The sequence below is a fragment of the Pelophylax lessonae genome (assembly GCF_965119305.1).
Source record: "Pelophylax lessonae genome assembly, chromosome: 4".
Lineage (NCBI taxonomy): Eukaryota > Metazoa > Chordata > Amphibia > Anura > Ranidae > Pelophylax > Pelophylax lessonae.
Genome location: NC_138771.1, coordinates 167,194,745 through 167,211,859, shown reverse-complemented (window position 1 = coordinate 167,211,859; position 17,115 = coordinate 167,194,745). Strand labels below are relative to the sequence as shown.

General features: G+C 42.4%; 1 protein-coding gene across 1 annotated transcript in view; it reads right to left on the bottom strand.

Moving 5' to 3' along the window:
- Window positions 1–17,115, bottom strand: part of ITIH2 (inter-alpha-trypsin inhibitor heavy chain 2) — a 64,894-nt gene that overhangs the window by 9,978 nt on the left and 37,801 nt on the right. The window contains exons 15-19 of the mRNA XM_082255135.1: window positions 13,001–13,173; window positions 11,857–12,009; window positions 11,136–11,249; window positions 6,396–6,594; window positions 71–243 (exon numbers count right to left, since the gene is read on the bottom strand). Coding sequence (XP_082111261.1) covers window positions 71–243; window positions 6,396–6,594; window positions 11,136–11,249; window positions 11,857–12,009; window positions 13,001–13,173 — 812 coding nt within the window. The remainder of the gene's footprint in view (window positions 1–70; window positions 244–6,395; window positions 6,595–11,135; window positions 11,250–11,856; window positions 12,010–13,000; window positions 13,174–17,115) is intronic.

Genomic DNA, 17,115 nt, shown 5'->3' with positions numbered 1-17,115 from the left:
ATGGAGACATTTATACTTTAACTTCTCAGTAATTGAATTGGCCTTGCCCATATAGTACATCATGGCTTACCTATTAAACCGTGCGCCCCATCAGAAAATGAGTGACTAGAAGGAAAGTAGAGTCCAAGGAAGTCTACATTGACAGGATGATTCTTCCATACACGATGCATGATTATCAGGAAAGTCATGTTATCATCTACTGTAATAGTAATATTACTCTCCTTCTTCACTGACACAGTGAGCCTGTAAGAATGCAGCAGATTTAGTAAATACTGTATGTCAAAAATACATTTTATATATATATATATATATATATATATATATATATATATATATATACATATATATATATATATATTATGTATTTCATATATATAATATATATAAAATACATAAAATAATATTATCATATTATATCACAAGTAGTGAAAACAACAAAAATCTGCAGTTTGTGTAACAATAATCTGAACAAAGACTATCAATAATGGAAGTTGCACACGAAAGACCCTGATATAAAGTCCATATAAATGTTGAAATCATAAAGGTAGCACTTCTGTGAACTATCTACCACCATGTGAAAAAAGTCCCAATGTGTATAAATAATAAATTACAGGATCTTTAAAAAAAAAAAAAAGTTCCAGCATAGTACAATAGATTAGGAGATTGTGTCAATTATTTACACACATTGGGGCTTATCCCATGATACATATACTATTTTAACTATTATTTATTTTAATTATGTTATGTTAATTATTACAAGTGCTTAAATGCTTAAATTGATGGCAGAATTATCACTTGATAGAGTGACATTGTAGATACACACTCACCAGCCACTTTATTAGGTACACATTAAGTTAAATTGCTTGGTAACACAAATTGCTAATCAGCCAATCACATGGCAGCGACACAATGCATTTAGGCATCTAGACATGGTAAAGAGGACTTGCTGAAGTTCAAACTGAGCATCAGAATGGGAAAGAAAGGAGATTTAAGTTGCTTTAAATGTGGCTTGGTTTTTGGTGCTAGACGGGGTGGTCTGAGTATTTACAAAACTGGTGATCTACTGGGATTCTCAAGCACAACCATCTCTAGGGTTTACAGAGAATGGTCTGAAAAAGAGAAAATATCCAGTGAGCGGCAGTTGTGTGGAGGAAAATGCCTTGTTGATGTCAGAGGAGAATGGGTAGACTGGTTCAAGATGATAAAAAAGGCAACAGTAACTCAAATAACCACTCGTTACAACCAAGGTATGCAGAATACCATCTCTCAACACATTGAACGTTAAAGCAGCAGAAGACCACACCGGGTATCACTTCTGTCAGCTAAGAACAGGAAACTGAGGCTGAAAATCGCACAGGTTTACCAAAACTGGACAATAGAAGTTTGGAAAAACGTTGCCTGGTCTGATGAGTCTCAATTTCAGCTGCAACATTTGGATGGTACGTTCAGAAATTGTCATAAACAACATGAAAGCATGGATCCATCCTGCCTTGTATCAACGGTTCAGGCTGGAGGTGGTGGTATAATGGTGTGGGGGATATTTTCTTGGCACACTTTGGGCCCCTTAATACCTATTGAGCATTGTTAAGGACCAGGCCTATTTCTGACACTTGTTGCTTCTAATTTAAAATCACAATTTTTTGCTTTTTTGACTTAGAACCCCCAAACATTATATATATATGTATATATATTTTTTAGCAAAGACTCTGGAGAATAAAATGGCGGTCATTACAATAATTTTTTGTCACGCGGTATTTGTGCAGCAGTCTTTTAATTGCAATTTTTTAAAAAAAAATACATTTCACCCCGCCTTTAAAAAAACAAAATAGTAAAGTTATCCCAATTTTTTCTATAATGTGAAAGATAATGTTACACCAAGTAAATAGATACCCAACATGTCATGCTTCAAAATTGCGCACGCTCGTGGAATGGCAATAAACATTGGTACTTATAAATAGACAAGGATTTAAAAAGTTCTACAGGTTACCAGTTTAGCGTTACAGAGGAGGTCTAGGGCTAGAATTATTGCTCTCACTCTAACGATCACGGTGATTCCTCACATGTGTGGTTTTAACACCGTTTGCTTCTGCGTGTAAGCTCAGAGGGACGGGGCGCTTTCAATTTTTATTTCGTTTACACTGTCCCATTAAAAAAAAATGTTTTGATAATTTTTTATTTCTATTAGAAGCAATATAAACATCCCTTGTAAGAAATAGGCAGGACAGGTGCTCTTTAATGTGAGCTCTGGGGTCAAAAAGACCTCAGATCTCACATCTACACTAAAAAGCAAAAAAAAGGCCTTTTTTTCACGATGAAAAAAATGGGCCTCTTAAGGCCGTTGGGAGGAAGCGACGTATGGCGTCGCTCCAGTCCTCCAAGGCCATAGAGTCAAATGGGGGCCAGCTTGCCCTCACTCGACTTCCTGCCTTGGACATCATTTGATTGCTTTCCCCACTACCGACGGCTCTGGTAAGCAGGGAAAATGACCGGGAAGCGGTGGGAGGGGGCACCTCTTCCGCCGCCCATAAAAGTGAATCCACCGCTGGGACCACTTTTATGTTACAGCGGACCGACCGCCCGCCCAGTAAAAAAATACCGGGGTTATGGCAGCTATCTGCTGCCATAACCCCGGTATTTGACGTCAAAGTACTGACGTATAACTGTGGCGGGCGGTCTGGAAGTGGTTAAACGCCACGGCCTACCTGAGTATTGTTGCTGACCATGTCCATCCCTTTATGACTACAATGTACCCATCTTCTGATGGCTCCTTCCAGCAGGATAATGCACCATGTCACAAAGCTCAAATCATCTCACCACTGGTTTCTTGAACATGACAATGAGTTCATTGTACTCCAATGACCTCCACAGTCACCAGATCTCAATCCAATAGAGTACCTTTGGGATGTGGTGTAACAGGAGATTTGCATCATGGTTGTGCAGCCGACAAATCTGCAGCAAGTGTCAAAATGGACCAAAATCTCTGAGGAATGTTTCCAGCACCTTTTTGAATCTGTGCCATGAAGAATGAAGGCAGTTCTGAAGGCAAAAGGGGGTCCTACACCAGTACTAGTAAGTTGTACCTAATAAAGTGGCCAGCGAGTGTACATTCTAGTGATATATAAAAACTGGCTATCATTTTTAATAAAAAATTACCTTTTGTTCAATACTTAGTAAAATTCAATCTGTAGGTAGATCTAAATGGTGGAAAAAAAGCCCATTGGTTACCCCTTTTTCTTTTCTTTTCATACTACAATATGGGGACAAAGTTGATGTTGGCGTTGATCTACAAGCATGGTACATGGTTGTAAGTTTTTATACAGTGAAATAATATAATTGGAACGGAGGAATCAAAAACGTAACTGCATGCCATAACAACATTGTAACATTAATAGGTCCTCTGAATGATTAGAGCAGCGCTAAGCTGCTGACAGCCAGGCCCAATGATAGTGCATGTTTTCTCCGCTATCAGGCAGTAGTAGAGATACATACATTGTAGCCTGCTGTAAAAAGCTTTTACAATGTTTATAGGGTGACTACATCCTTTTGTTACATGGTTTGATATCGTGTAACCTTCCCCCTTGTGTATAAGTCTGAGAGCAGACTCAGAAAAAAGTCTGTTCTTTAGCCATGGTACATATATTTGATATATAATTACTGATACCTTAGGAGCAAGGTATCAGTTATTATAGAAATGTAACCAGAAGCATAGGACACTTGACAGGGTAAAATCTAAAGACATTCTAAGGCAGGGGTGTCAAACTCAATTTTATTGCGGGCCGCATCAGCATTATGGTTGCCCTCAAAGGGCTGGTTATATCTGTAAGATTAGATGTCCAGAGCACCCAGCGCTCCCTTACATGAGATGTCAAGAGCCCCCCACCATCATAAATCAAGAGTCACCCAACATTCCTTACATCACAATGCACCCCTTTACATTGTGCTACTGCCAGGAAGAAATTGTGGATGGATCTGGGAAGAAGAAAGTGCAAGGTCTGGAGGAGGACCAGAGGAGGGCTGGAGTCAGCTTACAGAGTCTGCTGAATGCTGAGACCAGGGGAGGCGGAGACAAGGTGGGGTTGTGGCTACACAGAGAGGTGCAGGATCTGTAGGAGGAGAAGGGGGTAGGCAAAGACAAGCCTTTCTGCAGCAGCGCAATAAAATTGGCATATGTATAATGTAAAAGACAGCCTAAGTAATTATAACCAAGAATGTCTCTCTGCGCCATGTCACGCAAAATGAAAAGATAAAGGAACACCCAGGCATGGGGGGCTCCGGGTGCGACCACCAGCCTCACTGGCATCTGTCTACTGGCCGGCATACGAAGGCGATGGTACACAGCCCAATGGGCGACCGCAAGCACAGGCACAAAAATGTGTTCTCTAATTTCTTGTAGACCAACATCAGGATAAACCAGCGTCCCTACTCTATTTTATAAAAGTCTGTGCCAGACTGCCAGGAAGAAATTGTGGATGGATCTGGGAAGAAAAAAGTGCAGGGTCTGGAGGAGGACCAGAGGAGGGCTGGAGTCAGCTTACAGAGTCTGCTGAATTCTGAGACCAGGGGAGGCGGAGACAAGGTGGGGTTGTGGCTACACAGAGAGGTGCAGGATCTGTAGGAGGAGAAGGGGGTAGGCAAACAGGGCCGGCCTTTGGGGTGTGCGAGCTGTGCGGCCGCACAGGGTGCCATGGGCAACAGGGGCGCCGTGCGGCCATCACAGCTCGCAGATGATCAGGCCACACAGCGGGAGGTAAGGGTCTCTGATGTAAGGGGGGTCTCTGTGAGGGTCTTTGATGTAAGGGGGCCTCTGTGAGGGTCTCTGGTGTAAGGGGTCCTCTGTGAGGGTCTCTGATGTAAGGGAGGCCTCTGTGAGGGTCTCTGATGTAAGGGGGGCCTCTGTGAGGGTCTTTGATGTAAGGGCGCTCTGTGGGGGGGTCTCTGATGTAAGGGAGGCCTCTGTGAAGGTCTCTGGGGTCTCTGATGTAAGGGGGGCCTCTGTGAGGGTCTCTGATATAAGGGCGCTCTGTGGGGAGGGGGGTCTCTGATGTAAGGGGGACCTCTGTGAGGGTCTCTGATGTAAGGGGGGCTCTGTGGGGGGGTCTCTGTTGTAAGGGGGGTCTCTAATGTAAGGGGGGCTAAGTTATTAGTGATAGTAAAAAAAAGAAAAGTCAAAGTGCAAAAAAGGTGCAAATAGATGTGCAGGGGGGGGGGGTGTTGGTGCCACAGGATTAGCTTGCACAGGGCGCCTGAACACCTAAGGCCGGCCCTGTAGGCAAAGACAAGCCGTTCTGCAGCAGCACAGAATCTGGCAAAGGATATCTGTCCTCTCTGCTGCCAAGTACTGAGACAAAATGGGGGCTGAGACAAAATGGGGGCAGAGACAAGGGTGGTGCCGTAGCGGCAGGAGAGGTGCGAGGGCCACATGAAATGGCCTGGGGGCTGCATTCGGCTTGCGGGCCTTGTGTTTGACACCTATGTTCTAAGGTGTCCATAGACTTTGGAGAATGCTAATAGAGGGCAGTTTTCTGAAAAAACAGCTGAATCGGATGACCATAGACGCTACTAGGCCAGACAGGAAAATGTTCCCCCTTGTTCCCCCTTCCTAGCCCATAGGTTAAACCCAAGGCCATTGTGTGGCTCATAGGGACCCAGAAGGGAAAATAGAAATAGATGCCAGCTGATGGCAACCAGTCATCTTCTAACTTCAGCTTGAAGGTAAAAAAACCTCTGTGCAGGAGCCCCTCAGCCCCCTAATACTTACCAGAGCACCATCGTGATCCAAAAATGTGCATGAGAGCCTCGGCTCTCTGGAGACTCTCCCTCCTCACTCGGTGAGACAGTAGCAGGAGCTGAGCCATGAATGGACATGCAGAGCAGTGGCTCGGGAGTGAGCCTGCTTGGGTGCCCCAGAGCAAGCTGCTTGCTCTGGGGGCACTCGAGAGGAGGGAGAGGCCATTAGCACCAGCGGGAACCCAAGAAGAGGAGGATTGGGGCTGCTCTTTGCAAAACTACTGCACAGATCGGTAAGTATATCATGTTTGTTAGTTTTTAAAAAAAAAATATTGCCTTTAATATCACTTTAAGCCTTGACAATAAAACCTACAAGCTGATGGGTTCCTATGCACAGTTGCACCAGATTATGTGTGCACCAGTTTTAGTAAATCTCCCCCATAGTGCCTGCAAATGCTATTGCACAGAGCAATGTTCTTTTCCATGTTTCTATATTCACAGTTTACCTTTAAGCATCATTTTAAATGATTTAATTCACAAAAAAATACTCACCAGTCATATACAGATAATTCTTTGTAAACTACTACATTTAAACAGAAATAAGGAAACTTCTAATATCTCACCAGCGTTATCAGTCAATAAATGCAATATTTCCAAGTAACACTCACCTCTTGTAAGCCAGGGTGCTGGACTCAGACCAACGCATCACTCTGGTATAAGATGCATCTTTCAGTGTTATTTTGTCAGTGCTTACTTCAATCTTCATATCTAGCTGTTTAAAATACATGCCAAATGTACCAAAGTAGGTGTTCAGCTTGCCATCCTTAGCTTTTTTAGCGGTAACTATTTTCCCATTAATCGCAATACCTGCAGAAAAAAAACATTACTCATGTATTAGTTGGCATCTTATCACTGATTTACTTGTTTCCATTTTTCTCAAAAAGCTTTTTTTTACAATACAAAAAAATGCATCAGTAAACTGTCTTTATTAGTTTAGCAGCATAGGGGAAGAACCAATTGCTATATGAAAATCACTGTACTGGAATCCCCAAGAGGTACAAAAATCAAGTGAGTAGTTTAATCTACTGGTGCCCAGCTATAACCCTTTAATATCAGTGTTCTGTGGATTTAATTTTGCCCTATTAAAGTAAAAATAAAACCTTTTTTCTATTCTAATTATAAAATTATGCCTGGGTGAGTACCCTGGGTTATGCCTGGGTGAGTACCAAGGGGTTCATTCATTCTCTAGCAAGATCCCTTTAAATACATTCAGTCTCTATACTCCCACAAGACCTCAAACGTGTCACATCATTACAACTAGATAGGCCAGCAAGCTTTTTTATTTTCTTTTAGTACAATCCATTGGTGGTTTTCGATGGCTAAGGAGTTTTGGTGAAACTGAAATACGGGTTTTGAAAGACTATGATCTCTAATTTTTTTGTAAATTCTTTATTTAAAGGTATGCAAAACATACAGGGATATCAACGAGACATAGCATTAAAGTAAAAATGAGTTAGGACGGTGTCAGCCCTGTTTTTAGGCTGGGGCTGTCCCTGTTTTACATGTGTTTTCTTGTAGTGAGTAGAGAGTTGTGTTTTTGTTTTGGGCCGGGGTATGCCCCTATTGGCTTTGTTATGTTTTTTGAAAAATTTCCAATAAAAAGAATTAAGAAAAAAAAAAGTACAAATGAGTGCCATCCGTGGCATATATCAAGACATGAACCTAACTGGTCCATGGAGCATTCAGTGTATATCATTCCAGTAGATATGGCATATGTATAATGTAAAAGACAGCCTAAGTAATTATAACCAAGAATGTCTCTCTGCGCCATGTCACGCAAAATGAAAAGATAAAGGAACACCCAGGCATGGGGGGGCTCCGGGTGCGACCACCAGCCTCACCAGCATCTGTCTACTGGCCACCATACGAAGGCGATGGTACACAGCCCAATGGGCGACCGCAAGCACAGGCACAAAAATGTGTTCTCTAATTTCTTGTAGACCAACATCAGGATAAACCAGCGTCCCTACTCTATTTTATAATAGTGCCAGACAAATCTCCTTTATATGATTTCAAACAGCAAAATACGCATATCTATATACCTCAAGCTGTATAGTGAATTGTGATGAGATATGGAGTATTAGGGCAAAAATTGTTTTTGGGAATACTAATAATGTCTTCTCATTTTGTGCAGCATCGTCTTTGCATTAAAATTTCCACTTTTGGTTATATCTTTGTTAAAATGATTAATAAAAAAGACATGAAGACTTGGTTGGTCAAAATCCTAAAATATAGTGGCCCACAGATACTCAGGATTTAGTGTTGTGTGTTCCATCGCCCTCAGAATTAAGCAGCCCATTTAAAGATTGTGTAAAAATGAGGGATTCATGTGAAAGTGTGGGTCTGTATAGAAAACCTGGTTAGAGACTTTTCTCTGCAGCATGTAAGTTGTCTTTATGTTTGGATTAAAACCAAATGTATGTTTTAGGAAAGAGCATGTGTCATCCTATAAGTTAAATTATTTAATGAAAGGATCAATGATTCTCCTGTAAAATCTTAGTAACACTAATCAGCAATTTGTTTGCTGGTTTACTGTTTAAATATAGACACTAAAGCCTCGTACACACGCTACAAATTTCCGCCAACCGGTCGTCCGTCTTTTGTCCAGAGTGCGTGTCTGTTGGTTGGAATGTGCTCTAGACTGCACACGAATTTTGTCGTCCGACAGAATTCTACTTCAGAAGTGATGTCATGTGTTGGATTGCTTTGTATGTGTTCTTTCATTTCTGAGCACGCCTAGTCTTGCTCATAAGATTTTCCCCCGTCAAAATCTGTACTAATGAGATGAAAATCGGACGTGTATTGACGGAGGACAAAAATTTGAATGCCTGCACATCAGGATTTTGTCAGCCGAAAAGTTGGAGTCGGCTGTCGAAAGCACCATACTAACAATACGAAAATCGGCAGATCGGTCGTCGGACGAAATTTCCCTTCCGAATTTCTTATCGTGTGTACTTGGCTTTAGCTTTCAGGAAAGAAAAACTGAACTTGCCAATGTTGTCAAAGTTGATTTACTGAAAAGCTCGTTATGTCTTCTTGTCCCTGCAAATACCTGTACTTGTCATCCAGTCTGTTTTTTGATGTTGGAAAGGACTCTGCATTTGAGGTTCAGCCCTTTCTCCCCACATTACAATTAAGCCCTGCCAGCTGTCAATCAGTTGTTGAATAGAGAACAATTAAAGGAGAAGTGTGTGAATTAAAAAAAAAAACATTCATACTTAACTCTGTGGATTTAGGGTCACTGTGATGCTGCAGCTGTCCCCTGCCAGCTCTTTGCCTGAGAACTGAGCAAAAACATGACTACTGATTGGTCAGTTCTTGGTTTGCTCTGAACAGACAGAAGTAACTGTCAGTAACCGCTCTCTACCCTGCCAGGCTGGGGAGGGGGCTGGAGGACCTGGCACAGGCTCTTAAAACCACTCTGAGAAGCTGAGCCAGTTGCCAATAATGCATCTGGATGTATCGCGACTTTTGTGCCCGGATCCTTCCAGAGCCTGAAGTTGCTCTGTGAGACTTTAGCCCACTGACGGCTGATTCTGGGTCACAGGAGAGCAAAAGTAAGTCCGCTCCTGTGACCCATAAGAGAAGTATGGCCTAAAAAGCTTCTCTTTTATGTGCCATTTATTTGTTTAACAGCAAAAGGTAGCTTAGTAGCAGATTTATAAGCAGGTAAGGTTCACAATAAACTAGCCCTTCTCACCCTTTTTGGTCCTTAAGTGTCACGATCTAGCCTGCAGATGTGAAATTCTTACCTCCTTGCTGCAGGATTCTGCTAGATCTGTGATTCCATTTCATATGTAGTGTTTGGCTTCTCTGTTCACCTATGGGCAATGCCTGCTCCACTGTGGGTTTATATCCTTTCCCTTCTATTACTTCCTGGGTCACCTTCCTGTTTGCTTCCCTATATATACACGTGATCAGTGCAGTGCTCCTTGCCTGAGCAACTTTACTTTTCTGCCACCCGTGCTGACCTTGGTTTGTTTACTGGTTTTCCCTTCAGTCTCCTGTTGTACTCTGCACTTGCTAAGGGGTGTCTGCATTCCCAGCTGGGCATACCTGGCGGCCAGAACCTGGTTCCAGCTAGCTGCAAGGCAATCTGCACCATTAATGGCCCTGGTGAAGAAGCAGGCTGGGACTTAGACTCTGCGCCCTGGGGATCCTTGAGTTGGTGAACTTCAAGGGCTCACTATTACAGACTCTTGACATTGAGCACTCTTGAAGTAATGTTCAGGTTTCATGGGAAGTCCTGCTAAAATGATTATATCTACAGCTCATGAGACATTATTGATCAATAAGCTGTAAATAGTTTTAAATAAAAAAAAAATAATGTGGAATATCTATCATATTAGACACCCATGGAATTCCCTGCTAAACACAACAATGTTATTCTGTTATGTAGTAATATGTTGTAATAATCTTGACACGATAAGAATAATGATAACAGAACATAAATGTAGACAGTGACACTTTCACTGTCCCCTGATATTAGTGGTCATTGCCAGGGGCGTAACTACAGGGGTTGCAGGGGTTGCATTCGCAACCGGGCCCCATGCTCAAGGGGGCCCATGTGGCTCCCCTGTTCACCTGAATAGGAGGGGTGGTGGGGGCAGCATGTAGAGAAATCACTGTCCTCCTTTTTCCTTCTGTAGCTGCAGGAGGAAAATGGAGGAGATTGGTTCCTCTGTACGCTGCCCCCACCACTCCTCCTATCCAGTATACTTGTGTTCTGCTGTCTCTTGGCCCCTGTGTGCTCCCCTGGTCCCCCCCTCTTCTGTGCTTCCCCCCCTTCAGAATTCTCCCTTCCCTCACCGTAATAAAGGGCCCCGCAACTAGAGTAAAGGGCTCCAGTGGTCCAGGGGGCCCTTCATGGTTTCTTGCATCGGGGCCCTGAAGGTTCTAGTTACGCCTCTGGTCATTGCCAAAGTGACAACTTGCTTTGGTGGTCAATTTAGGTGGGAGATCAATTCACCTCTATTCACTGCTCCAGGAACCCCAAACAACCTGAGAAGGAACTTTAAGATTCCACAGAACCCAGTTTGAGAAAGGCTGCTACTTCTGGCTTGCAGCTATGGAATAACCACCTTGATGGGTACAGATCACTTTGTGAGATTACATGTTTACAGAATGGATTACTAAGCAGTTAGGCAAAAATAGGAATAACCCATTTGAAATATGGGGTAGGCTGCCACCTACTTCACCATAGGAAAAAAGAATGATCTTTGGGCATTGCAGTCACTTTGATGAAACCCAGAGCACCAGAAAAGAAAAGTAGACTGAATTATGACACTCCTCATTAGCAAATAAAAAGCAAGACATATATTATATGCAAACACTTTGATTGCACTTACCTAATTCAGTATCAGTCAGGAGGTTCAGCATATTTCCAGCCTGTGCATCAATGTTGAAGCAGACATCTGTTTGGCTTATTGGTAAGTTTATAATAAAATGTGGATCTGTATCAACTGCAAAACAATTGTTAGTGTTCACATACCGGTGATGTTATGTATTGTTACTCTACATAGTGCAGAAGTCATTATCAAATGTTTTATATACAATATATGTAACATATATTTATTCCTATCATATAATATTTATCTTATCATAGTATTTATCACAACGTTTTAGTATATTTAATTAAGGTGGGAAGTAATAGGCATCAGAATGTAAAATTGAGCTAATAAAAAATCCAATTCATCGGTTAATTGAGATGAGCTGAAAAGTTAGCTTAGACCATGGGACGGGGTGGGGTGGGTTCTGTTCTAGCCAGACTTTAAAATTATATAAAATGTTTATCCTCTCAAGGCTGACGAATACCTACTTTTTTTTTTTTTTTTTTTACTTTTACGTTAAAACACAAACATTATACTATAATCCTTCACATAGCCTGCAGAGATCCATAAACTTTTTTTCAAATCACAACTAATCAAAAAACAGTTTATTGTTCAGACTGCTGTAAACTGGTAAAAGATCAGAGCATGTTATAGCCCATCCAAGATGTGTAGATATGCTATATCCCATTCCCTAAATCACTTTGGGTTATAGCCAAAGCATGACTATATGTATATTTACCACAAGTTGGAGTTGGAGTTTTTCCATTCTTGCATGGAGTCATTGTCTCAGTTTCCCCTTTTGCCTCTATAGTTCCAGATGTTACAGGTGGAGGTAGGGTTGGCTTCGATGGTAGTGTGTGAACAGTAGGAGGAGGCTTTGTAGCTAGTGTTGCTATCAAGTTAAAAGATCAAGTGTTAACTATTTACAGTATGTTGAAGAAATCTTCACCATAAACATTCATTTGATTTTAATAAAGAATAGGACATCCTTTATTTACATTATGCTAAAGGCAGCAGTCTTGGTTTGAACACCTTCCAGCTTTCTATCAATACTTTGCAAAGAGCTAGTGAAATAACCCTTGTCTCATTGTCCTGTGTGTACTCTATATGTACCCTATGCTCTAAAGACCACCCCCGTTAAAACTGCAGTATTTTACCTAAGCTGCATAGGGAATGGGTAACTGACTCTTATGTCTCCAGTCCACACATCATCCATTCTAAAGGTCTGTGTCAACTGTATTTGGGCTTGTGTCAATGGCATTAGTTTGACATCTGTTTGAGACATTTCACAGATTATTCAGAAATCATTAACAAGTGCATTTACTTGCAGTTGGCCTTCATTTGACTTTTATCTAGCAGGTTTTGCATTCCTATAGACTTATATAGGAATACAAAACCGACTTGAAGCGAGCAATACCACACCTGCCCAGGCCTTGATATTGTTTTAATTACAGCCAAGGTGAAGTGGTATGGTATATTAAAATCTAGTAGAACATTAAACAATGGTTTATTTTGGCGTATTGCTTTTCACAAATTATTTCATTTTCTATATAATTTGACATATTGGACAACTATGAGTTAATTTTTACACAATATATGGACTTTAGAGATTGTTCACACCAATTTCAGTGTAGGACCGCACTGCTGTCTGCAGGCACCCCCACATATCTGGCAAACATGAGGGCATTCATGGCCCCCAAAATGCATGCCATTGCAGGACCATGTGTTTTTTTGGTGCATTCCAGCACATTTGGCAATCCATTAAAATGAATGGACTGCCAAAAACACGCTGTGTAGGAACACACAAATAACACATGCACTCGAGCCTAAAAAATATTGATATATCATCTAGTATATTTGCTGGAGGTAAAAACAATTCTCACTTGCACAGCATGCTCCTTTGATAACATTTGGGGGATCTGCCAGCATTCTCTCTTTTCCATCCTCACTTTCGATCAGCAGTGACGTGAAAGGGGTCACTAAATGATGTGTGATTGACAGTTGCATTATTTTGTGGGTAAGTGCCCTCTTGGATTCTGCTGTAACTGCCAAGCTCCTGTAGTAGAAATCAAGTTATAGTTATAAACTATGTAGAAATTTCTGTTAACCAAATATCTTACCTTAATATTATGTCAATAGGCCACTTATAGATGATAGCAAAATATTTTTTCCACATTTTTTTCATTGCATTTACTTTCTGTTCCAACCCCTGAAAAATAACCCCACGCCATAATACCCACCAAATGTTTTGGACCAGTGCACAAACCAAGGTCCATTAAGACACAGATGAGTGAGTTTGGGATGGAGGAACTTGACTCGCCTGCACAGACCTGGCCTCAACCCGATAGAACACCTTTGGGATGTATTAGAGCACAGACTTCAAGCCAGGCCTTCTCTCCAACATCAGTGCCTGATCTCACAAATGCACTTCTAAAAAGAATGGTCAAACATTCCCATAGACACACTCCTAAACTTTGTGGACAGCCTTCCCAGAAGAGTTGAAGCTGTTATAGCTGCAAAGGGTAGGCCAACTCAATATTGAACCCTACGGACTAAGACTGGGATGCTATTAAAGTTCATGTGCATGTAAAGGTATGTGTCCCAATACCTCTGGTAATATAGAGTATATTGGTTCTGCTGGTATAGCAAGGCATGGCCATTTCCATTATTGCATATAATGTCATCTAGGGAATATATTTACTAGGAGATTGCCAATCTTTTAAAAAACAAGATTGATGCAATTTGTGGGTACATCTCCACTGAAAAGATTTCTTCCCCACCTAACATACCCTGTTTAAAACACGTGCAATACTTTCCTCTTTTGACAAGATTTTCCCAGTCTCTTCGCAGACACCCACCTAACCACCGGTCCCCTGGACCCTGTTCCTTCACAGTTACTACATTTCCTCTATCTTATTATTTATTATTATTACACAGGATTTATATAGCGCCAAGAACGTGCATATCGCTTTACAATGTAGAGTAGGGACAGAATTACAATACAGTTCAATACAAAAGGGGCAGGAGGGCCCTGCTCATTGAGCTTACAATCTAAAGGGAGGGGGAGGTGGTACAAAAGGTAATATCTGATGGAGGTGGCCCGGGTGAAGTTCTTAGGAGGAGGTGGGGTAGGCTTCCCTAAATAAGTGAGTTTTTAGGGATCACCTAAAGGTGGACAGAGTAGGGACTGACCCGACATCTGGACATACAAGGGCAGGGAGTTCCAGAGAATAGGAGAGGCTCTGGAGAAGTCCTGGAGGCGAATATGGGAGGGGAGAACAAGGGAGGTAGAGAGCAGGAGGTCCTGGGAGGAGCAGAGTGGACGATTTGGGCGATATCTTCAGATGAGGTTAGTGATGTAGCTGGGGGCTATGTTGTAGATGGCCTTGTATGTTGTGGTTAGCAATTTGAAGTTATTTTGAAGGTAGTGAAAGCCAGTAAAGAGATAGGCAGAGAGGAGCAGCAGTCACGGATCGGTTAGTAAGGTGTATTAGACTAGCAACAGAATTAATAATAGATTGAAGGGGGGATAGCCTGTGTAAGGGTAGGCAAGTGAAGAGAGGGTTGCAGCAGTCGAGGCAGGAAATAATCAAGAAGTGAATAGGTTGTTTTGTGGTGTCATTAGTCAGGAAGGGGCAAATTCTGGAAATATTGTGTTGGTTAAGGGCTGCAAGATGTAGTCAGTGATTGGATGAGAGGGCTGAAATAGAAGTCAGAGTCTAGGATTACACGCAGCGTCCTGGCATACGTGGAGGGACCAATGATTGTGCTATTGATCTTGATGGTAAAGTCACGGGGATGGGATTGGGTAAGAGGAAATATTACAAGCTCAGTTTTAGAAAGATTGAGTTTAAGGAAGTGGTGTGACATCCATAGTGATATTTTGCTCACTAAGTTTGTGATACGTGAGGAGATTGAGGGGGTAAGTTGAGGAGTGGAGAGATAGATCTGGGTGTCATCAGCATAGAGGTGGTATTGGAAGCCATGGGAGGTTATCAATTGGCCCAGGGAAGAGGTATAGAGAGAGAATAGGAGGGGCCCAAGGACGGAGCCTTGGGGTACTCCAACAGAAAGAGGATGAGGAGTGGAGGAGATGGTGTTGTATGTGACACTGAAAGTGCGCTGAGATAGGTAGGAGGAGAACCATGAAAGAGAAGAATCACGGAAGCCAAGGGAGTGGAGTTTGTTAAGAAGGAGAGGGTGGTCAACTGTGTGGAAGGCAGCAGAAAGGTCCAAGAGTATGAGTATGGTGTACTGGCTGTTGGTTTTAGCAGTTAGTAGGTAGTTGGTGAGTGTTAGTCGGGCAGATCCAGTGGAATGTTGGTCGTGGAAGCCAGACTGTAAGGGATCAAGAAAGTTGTTGTTAGTGAGGTAGCAACTCATGGTTGTGGACAAGGAGTTTAGGAAGTTTGGAGGCAAACAGAAGCAGGGAGATGGGTCTTAAGCTACTCAAACATGTGGGGTCCGGTGAGGGTTTTTTTAAGTATGGGGGAAACCAATGCATGTTTGAGCAGAGAGGGAAAGGTTGAAGATGTGGGTTTGAGAGTTTAGGATAGAGCAGGGAGGTGGTCCCAGTAATTGTGAGGGGACAGAGTCCAGGGGGCAGGTGGTAAGGTGGGCCGTGGAAAGGAGTTTGGCAACTTCCTTAGTGGTAACAGGGCTGAAGGAGGAAAGTATTGAGTGGGGAGTTAGACCTGGTGTGTTGGTTGGGGGAGGAAGCTGGACTCTGGATATCTCATCACCAATTGTGTAGATTTGTTTTTGAAATGTTAGGCAATCTCCTGGGCAGTAAGCAAATTGGTGGGTGGAGGTAGTGGGGGGTCAAGGTAAGGAATTAAGCGTAGAAAAGAGATAACGAGGTTTGGATGAGAGGGTTTTGATGAGGGGTGTGTAGTAGGTTTGTGTAGCATTGTGGAGGGAGGAGTTGTATTTGAGAAGGGCAGATTTGTAGAGGGTGAAGCCTTGCAAGGATTTCATTTTATGCCATGCTCGCTCAAGAGCATGGCTGTGTCTCTTGAGACTTCTGGTGTTGTCTGTTTGCCAGGGTTGTAGCAGACAGGTGGTGAAGGTTCCTGTGGGTAATGGTTTGCTGGTTAGTGGCATGGGAGGTAGGAGACAGGGAGAGTGTGAAATGGATAAGGTTGTGATCAAAGGGAGGAAAGGGGGTGTTAGGGAGGTTGCAGGGATTGCAGAAGTGGGGGAATACAAGGTCGAGAGTGTTGCCATTGGAATGAGTGGTGGTTTGTGTTCATTGCGTAAGGTTAAAAGAGGAGGTTAAGTTGAGTAGATAAAAAGTAGTTGAGGTGTTAACACTGATTGAAATTTAAAGTCACAGAGGATGATGGCAGGTACTTCAGAGCAGAGAAAATAGGGTTGCGGAGAAGTCGACAGAAGGAAGCGTGACAATGGACTGTGAGACTGATAAATGACTGCAACCCACAGACAAATTCTTTCACTCATATCTTTAATCTCTTCCTCTCTACTGGCACTTTTATCTCCCCTCTAGAGCATGCACTGGTCACCTCATACTTAAAAAGTTCTCAGTGGACCTCACCAGCCTGAACAATTTAAGACCCATCTCCTTGCTCCTATTTACATCTAAAGTTCTAGAATGCCTAGTCTACAACTCCTTAAACTGCTACCTCACTGACAAAAACCTTCTTTACTCCTTACAGTCTGGCTTTGGCTTGCAACACTCTACAAAACTAAAACTCACAAACGATATACTAACTGCTAAAACCAATGGTCCTCTGTCATACTCATACTACCAGATCTCTGTGCTGCCTTTGATACTGTTGACCGCCACTGGCTCCTTCTCAAAAAGCCCCACTACTATGGTCTCCAAGACTCTCTCCTGGTTCTCCTCTTACCTATCACAGCGTTCCTTCATTGTTGCCTATAACTCTGTCTTCTCTTCTCCACTTTCATTTTCTGTGAGTGTCCCCCAAGGCTTTGTTTGTCCTTGGACCTCTTCTCTTCTCTATCTAAACCTCCACCC